The sequence below is a fragment of the Sesamum indicum genome, linkage group LG9 (assembly GCF_026168435.1).
Source record: "Sesamum indicum cultivar Baizhima isolate 11 linkage group LG9, ASM2616843v1, whole genome shotgun sequence".
In the NCBI taxonomy this organism is placed as follows: Eukaryota; Viridiplantae; Streptophyta; class Magnoliopsida; order Lamiales; family Pedaliaceae; genus Sesamum; species Sesamum indicum.
This window is the reverse complement of record NC_142665.1, coordinates 7,494,660-7,501,789: the sequence shown is the minus strand read 5'-3', so window position 1 is coordinate 7,501,789 and position 7,130 is coordinate 7,494,660. Positions and strand designations below refer to the sequence as shown.

At 37.1% G+C, this 7,130-nt stretch overlaps 2 protein-coding genes across 3 annotated transcripts; one reads left to right on the top strand and one right to left on the bottom strand.

Annotated features, from left to right (window-relative positions):
• Positions 1 to 633: 633 nt before the first annotated feature.
• Positions 634 to 1,788, bottom strand: LOC105171016 (NDR1/HIN1-like protein 10). The gene has a single exon (XM_011092009.3). It carries the CDS (start codon positions 1,559 to 1,561, stop codon positions 788 to 790), a length of 774 nt encoding a protein of 257 aa, XP_011090311.1. The 5' UTR covers positions 1,562 to 1,788; the 3' UTR covers positions 634 to 787.
• A 1,855-nt stretch (positions 1,789 to 3,643) lies between these two features.
• LOC105171015 (cullin-1) lies at positions 3,644 to 6,942 on the top strand. 2 transcript variants are annotated; one of them, XM_088884694.1, is made up of 7 exons: positions 3,644 to 4,005; positions 5,112 to 5,211; positions 5,296 to 5,481; positions 5,582 to 5,629; positions 6,014 to 6,217; positions 6,322 to 6,399; positions 6,572 to 6,942. In XM_088884694.1, exons 1-7 carry the CDS (start codon positions 3,863 to 3,865, stop codon positions 6,590 to 6,592), a joined length of 780 nt encoding a protein of 259 aa, XP_088740820.1. In that variant the 5' UTR covers positions 3,644 to 3,862; the 3' UTR covers positions 6,593 to 6,942. The 2 variants fall into 2 exon arrangements, with proteins under 2 accessions (XP_088740820.1, XP_088740819.1); XM_088884693.1 differs by having other exon boundaries at positions 3,647 to 4,005; positions 6,589 to 6,942.
• The last annotated feature ends 188 nt before the right edge of the window (positions 6,943 to 7,130 follow it).

The window sequence follows — 7,130 nt, the reverse complement described above, 5'->3', positions numbered from 1 at the left end:
ATGGGCTTCTGTCTTCAGTCTTCTCATACTACACTTACTTGTTCCTTACTTATCTTACTAAGTCGCCTGATTCTTTGTCTCCAAGCTCACAGTTCCTATCTTACGCCATAATTAACTAGCAGACACGTGCTAGATTACCAGTTAACGACACAAGAACTGTTACCATACACTGTTGATTAAGTCACCCTTTCTTTCTTAAAGCATTGATTCAATTCAATAGACACATGGGCACACACCCTTGGGATATGCTTTTCCGTGACATAGCAGGTAAAATACAGTTGCAACATCCGGATTTAAAACTAATTTCTTACACAACAAACCATTCCCAAAATGGAAATAATCCATATGAACATGCAATATTATCAAACAGATAACACTTTCAACTTCTTTTATTAGTTCAAACCCAGAAATCAACTATTTATAGTATCTTTTCTGCAGGCGACAATACAAAACCTTTAAATTGCTTCACCACACCTCAAGCCAGAGGCACATACCACCATATATAAAAATGAAGCAGAAACAATCGCATAAAAATGAGAATTGAATGAAGGCCAATTCTCAAATAGCAAATAAATTAACCAACAAATTGAAAAATCAAGAACAGAGAAAGTTTTAACTGTACACTAGAATAGATTAACCCTAAAGGAACCAAATTTCTATTTTATCAAAGTACAGAACCAAATTAGATACATCCTCATCATTCAACATCAAGTAGAGAAAAAAATATCCAATAAAAGCTAGCTAATAGTTTAACCAAAAAAATTAAGAAAACTCTCATTAGTTCACCTCAAATCCCTACGCGACACTGCTTCGCCCCCCCGGTTAACGCCCCGGATCTCCCATTGGCCGGAATTCCGACGAACAAATCTCCACAAAAAACCTTCAAAAACCTCCTCCTAGTCCTCCATGCCTTGGACTCAAACCTGACACGGGATAGCATCCTCAAATTGAAGTTCACATTCCCATTCTTCCCCCTCTCACCATTAATCCCATCCACCACCGACTTATCCACAAAACTCCCGGCCGCCGCAAAATTTGCCGTCAAAGAAGTCTCGTTCTTGGTGTCCTGCGAAAAAGGGGGCATCGTGGTCTGCGAGAGCGAATCCGATTTGTAGAAAATTACAGCATCGATGTGATCGTACGCCAGGGCCATTTTCTTGTTAGGGTTACGCGCCGTGAGGCGAACTTGGGAAGTGAAAGACACGAGCGAGTTGTTACCCAGTGAGAAATTGGACATGGAGAAGGAGTCCACTCGGAACTCAGGGAGCTGGGGGCGGAGCACGAGCCAGACGATGAAGGTAATGGTTCCGAAGATGACAACAAGACCGATCACGAAGGCGAAGATGCGGCGGAGGCAGGTGGCTCGACGGACAGAGTCGGCGTCGTACTGGTAGCCCTGGGGGTAGTATGGGTTGTTTTGGTAATTGTAGTAAGCATTGGGGGGAGGAGGTGCAGCGTAAGGGTAAGCGGCTCCAGAGGGCGGTGGATTCAGGGAGTAACCATTGGGGGGGTGAGCGTTTGGGGCGGGATAACCTGTGACGGGCCTATTGGGGTCTTCCATGAGCAAGCAGCGGATATATCGGTGGCGCGTGATGTTCTTCTAGGTGGGGAGAGAATCAGAACTCACACGCACTGAAGTGTGGTAGTGCGTGTGGGAGAGGGAGAGAGAGGGTGTGTTCCTGGGGGTTGGTGAAGTTGAGGAGCAACAAGTAAAAATGAGTTTCTCTCTCTTGCTCTGCTCCTCTATTTATTTCTCTCACCTGTTCTCTTCCTTTCAGGCTGAAGCAAAAAAAGCAATACAGGGAATATTTCCTTTATTTGTAGTGTGTTGTGGATACTCCCCATTACATCTCCCATCCCTAATTTTCAAATTTAAATTTATATTAATAAAAACGAATCTCACACGTTATATATAAATACGATACACAACTTGTGTAAATACATTTCTTGTGAGTTCAACTTCAAATGATACACTACTACCATCCCAAATTTTGTATTCTTTTTATACGAAAGAATACTAATTATTATTATTTTAATAACAAACTTCAAATAAAAGAATATGTTTAAACAGTGAATTAGAGGTGAGGGGTTACATTATTAACTCTAAATTAATTGGTAATTAGGTCAACAGATAGTAAAAGAGCGTCTCACTGACTTTGCTCCTCCAACAGTCCACCCACATAATAATAATAATGAAAGAAGGGGAATTGAATGAGTTGGATTCTGTCCTTGTGCTGCTAATTGTACCTACTTTTGTTTGGTAGTTTTAAACCTTAATAATTTGAAATGTTGAGTACAAGGTTGGGTTTAATATATATGTACCAAAAATAGGGCCATTTTCTCTGATTCGCCCTATAGTTGGACCAAAGTATTTTCCTTGGGTCATCACCTTCTTATATGGCTTTAATGAGGTCAATATACGACGGAATGTATCCTACAAAGTGGTGTAGGTTAGGAGCTGATGGTATATTTCAATATGGATTTTTTATCATATTTTTATATTATGAATTGATATCACATTAGTAAGTGATTGTCACATACTTCTTTTTATACATATAGAGCTCCAAGTTACAATATTAAAGACAATATTGATATAACTATTCTAAGTATATCATTGTTATAAGTATCTTAATGGCCCAAAGCCCGTCCGCTGCTTTATATTTACTCATTTAGAAGGACTTCACTAACTAATACTATTGTTTTCTATCTAGAGCCGCACAAATCTTTTTTTTTCTTTTTTTGACAGGAAATAAGTAATTTCATTTACGTAGAATGATTCGAAGGCAACAAACCAATTTGTGCTCCCTTTGGATAGTTAGTGTGATCTCAATGCCAGAGCAGACGTCCACCTTCGTGTTCTTACTAAACACCATCGAAGATTTTGAGAATTTTATTTCCAACCCCAATGCCCATCGGTACACCTCCAATATGTTTGGAATCGTTCTTGCACCCTCAAGAGAGGCTCTACAGAAAATTAAGGTATCGTCTGCAAAGAAAATGAGGGATATAAAGGGGGCAGTCCAGCAGATGGAGATACCCCAAAGTCGGGTCCATTCAACACACTGGAACAAGGAACAAAAAGACTCCATACAAAGCAAGAACAAATATGGAGAGAGAGAGAGGGTCCACCTGACGGAGTCCCTCTCAAGAAACAGGGAGCCAAAATGTTTACCACCAAGCATAAAAGAAAAAGAAATCAAGGAAACATAAAGCATCACCAAACGAATAAAGGGGTAGAAAATCAAGTTTAGACAAGACCTGTTCCAGAAAAAATCATTCAACCTTATCATAGGACTTGCTAATGTTAAGTTTCAGTGTCATCTAGCCCTGACCTCCCGTGGTTTTGAATTTAGTCAAATCCAACAGCTATTTATAATAAAGATGTAAATGTAATTTAATAACTAAAATAAAAAAAATTAAAATATTTGAAAATATCCTGTGAATGGCATGAAATCACGTGAAGAGTTTACTTACTTTATTATTAAAAATACGGGGGATAGTTTGCTATTTTTTTTCCACAAGAAATGATTTGCTCATTTTATATATCGAGAATAATTTGCATTTAACTCTGATTATAATTTGTATAAATAAATCATAAATAAAGAGTGTAAATATAATTATCCCCGACAAATATTTGATAAATTATAACACCATTCAATTGAGACCAAGTCAAACACCGATCAAACTTTCCAAGAAACAGGTTTTCACCTTCCTGGAGAAAGGGTTGTGGAACAATACATCAACATAAGTATGAAAATTTTCCATCCATCTAATCAGGATTTAGAACTCACACCCTCTCAAATTACAACTTCGTTTTGGGAGTTCTTGCCGCCACCATCTCCGCCGTCAACAGCTGATCAGCATGGCTGCAGGCGCCGTGAGACCCCTGACTTTCGAGGAGGCATGGCCTTTTCTGCAGGAGGAAGCCATCAACAGGATCATTGATGGTCTTGACGGAGTGGAGACGCGTCAGTTCACTTCTGAAGAGTACATGCGTATCTATACGTATCCTCTTACACGATTTCATCGTCTTGTTTATTGTTCACATCTTTTCATTTATGCCCACAAAGATCTGGGAAATTTCATTTCGTTCTCCTTTTTTCTTTCATTTTGCGAATGTGGAGTCTGTTTGTGTCATCGAAAGTGATAGGTTTAGATCTTGATCATGATCCAGTGAGGACTTTGGTTTGGCAGTTGGGCTATAGAACTGATGATTTTGATTGTTAGAAATTTGGGATAATTGCTTAGAGGCTCTTGAAGTTCGTATTTATTACAAAAAAGATCTCAAACTATTTGAAAATTACATTACATTCTCTGCCATCTATAGTTCTGCCGGTTGGTCATCTGGTTGTTGGAGGAATCTGTGATGCTATTTTCGGAAGGTAAGGAGTTCTTTTTATTTTGGGATGATTACATTTATAGTATATTTACACAAAACACCCATGTTTTTTGTATAATCACACGTACACCAACTAAAAATATCTTTGTTCAAATTACTCCTACTTTTTAGAAAATAACACATACACTCTTAAAAAACGTAAATATAATTACACAAACTACCATATTTTTTTGTTTGGTGGTTATACAAAAGACAAGAGATAGTTTACAGAATACAAACTACAGATTAGATGGTGCAATGTAATTATGCCTAAACTTTAGGATATGTTTATACAATTATTTTTAAATGTTTGATGGATAATTATATTGCTGATATTACAAAAATTTATCCAACTACTACAAGATGGGATAACGAGTTTGTCCATAGTATAATCAAACAGTCTAGTTGACAGAATATAACTATACGTTCTTTCTCTCAAGAACTGATTCTTCCTCCAAATGGATCCTTTGAAGTCATCGAGATTGATTGTCTTGTCCAACACCTCATTCGTCACAGCTATAATTGGCAGCTCTCTAGAGGGCTATTCAGTAATTACAACTTTTATGGGGACGATATCATCCTCCCTTAACTCCAGCTCCTCATTACTGGGGAGGACGTTAATGATGTCCAAAAATATCTTCACTTGTAATATAATTAATTAACCACTTAATTTTAATGTAATTATTACATCTAATCACTTGAAAAAAGTTTGGATTTCTTACAAAATCACCAGAACAGTGTACAATGTATGCGAACCAAATCCAATTGGCCCTGAAGTTCAGAAACTGTATGATTACTATAAAAAGACATTTGAAGACTACATATCCTCCAAGGTAACTACTTGTTCAACAACATTCCTACAAAGTTCGCATTCATATTCAACTCTGGGAATTGTCTGTAACTGACAGAATTTCCAGGTATTACCATCTCTACGAGGAAAGCAGAATGAACAACTGTTGCAAGAACTGCTGAGAAGATGGAAGATTCACAAAACTATGACTTACTGGATGTCGAGGTTCTTTCATTACCTGGACAGATACTATACTGTGAGGAGGAAGCTACCTTCACTTGTCACAACTGCCAACTTGGCCTTCTATCATCTGGTCTGCCACAGTTTCTTAGCTTTTTTATGATCTTTGCAAAGGTTTTTTTTTTTTTTTGAAATACTTAGTTTTTTGTTTTTCTTTCTTACGTATAATTCAGGTTTATGGTGAAATGAATGATCAAGTAAGAGATGCCGTTTTATCCTTGGTAAGTTTGTAAAGCATCGATTCGACTTTTTAAGTATAATATGGGTGTTGCATGTCGTAATACACTTTATATATGCATGGCACGTGTATATAGTATATTCTTTTCAAATGTTATACAGATAAAGCTGAAATTTTATTACATCTCTGATTGTGCTTGATCTGATTTTACACACATGGCGCGTGTATATAAAGTGAAATAAAGATGCAACATTGTACCATTTTATAATAAAAGATTCGAGCTACATCTGTTTTCACCAAGTTGCAGAAGGGTTTTTCTAACAATCAATATCTCGTTTTGATGTTCTTTTTTCTATTGCAAGAGCATCATACGTCTACGTTTTGTTTTCTATTTACGGTGCAATGTAGAACAAACATGTTATTTCAGATCGATAGGGAAAGAGAGGGAGAAGAGATTGATAAGGGCATTGTGAGAGAAGCCATCGATATCTATGTGGAGATAGCCGATGGTTCGCGTAAATACTATGTGCAAGACTTTGAAGAAGCCATGATGAAGGCTACAACTGCCTTCTATTCCAGAAAGGCCTTAGACTGGATAACAAACCAGACCTACCAGGATTACATGCTCAAGGTCAGTCAGTCCCAAGTCAGTTTGTTCAGACTATGAAAATGTCTGAACTTTTCTTTTTCGTTTTTCCATTTTTTTTAAATATTATATATATTGTGTGTGTGTAGGTTGAGGAATGCTTAAACCAGGAGAAAGGCAGAGTTTCGGATTATTTGAAGTTCAGAAGCAAATACAACGTCGTAGAGGTATGCTTTCCACTCTTTGCCTTTATATCTGCTCCTGCTGGAACAGATTTGTCGTACGTGTTATTAGAATAACACTTGTGTGGTTGGTGACTATCTCATACCGTACACCAACTAAATGGTGAATGTAATATATTTGTTATATGATTAAGTCGAGTTTGAAGAAACCCAATAGTTCATCTTGGATTGCAGATAGTACAGCATGAATTGCTCGTAGTACATGCAAGCAAGCTAGAAGAGAAGAAACGTGTTTCAGAGGCGGCTGCTTAAGCTGGAAAACTGCTGTATTGCGTGTCGTTCCTGGTATAAAAATTCTCTAATAAAACAAAGGGAATGTTTGGCCATAGTGATTCCGGACAAGTAAAAGAATTTAGTTGAATGTGTTAAAATATAAGAGATCTGCAAGAAAAGAAGTATATAGTATCTTCGAGCACTACAGTATATATATTGGGTTGTGTTTGATGCAACTTTTTCCGTATGTACTATTGAATATATACACTTATGTCCTTTTTTCCGAGCTTAATCTTCTATTACATTTTAACGTCACAGATGCCCCTTTTGAGAATTTAAAAGTACAACATTAAACTGTAGTTCACTGTCATATATATGAACTGACATCAATGTGTAACACCAAAATCAGTTAAAAGATCCTAGGCCGCTTTGAACCCTTCAAGTCGAAAAACTAGTAAAATGTTATCTTGTTTGATCAATTTTAAATAAATTATACATGACAA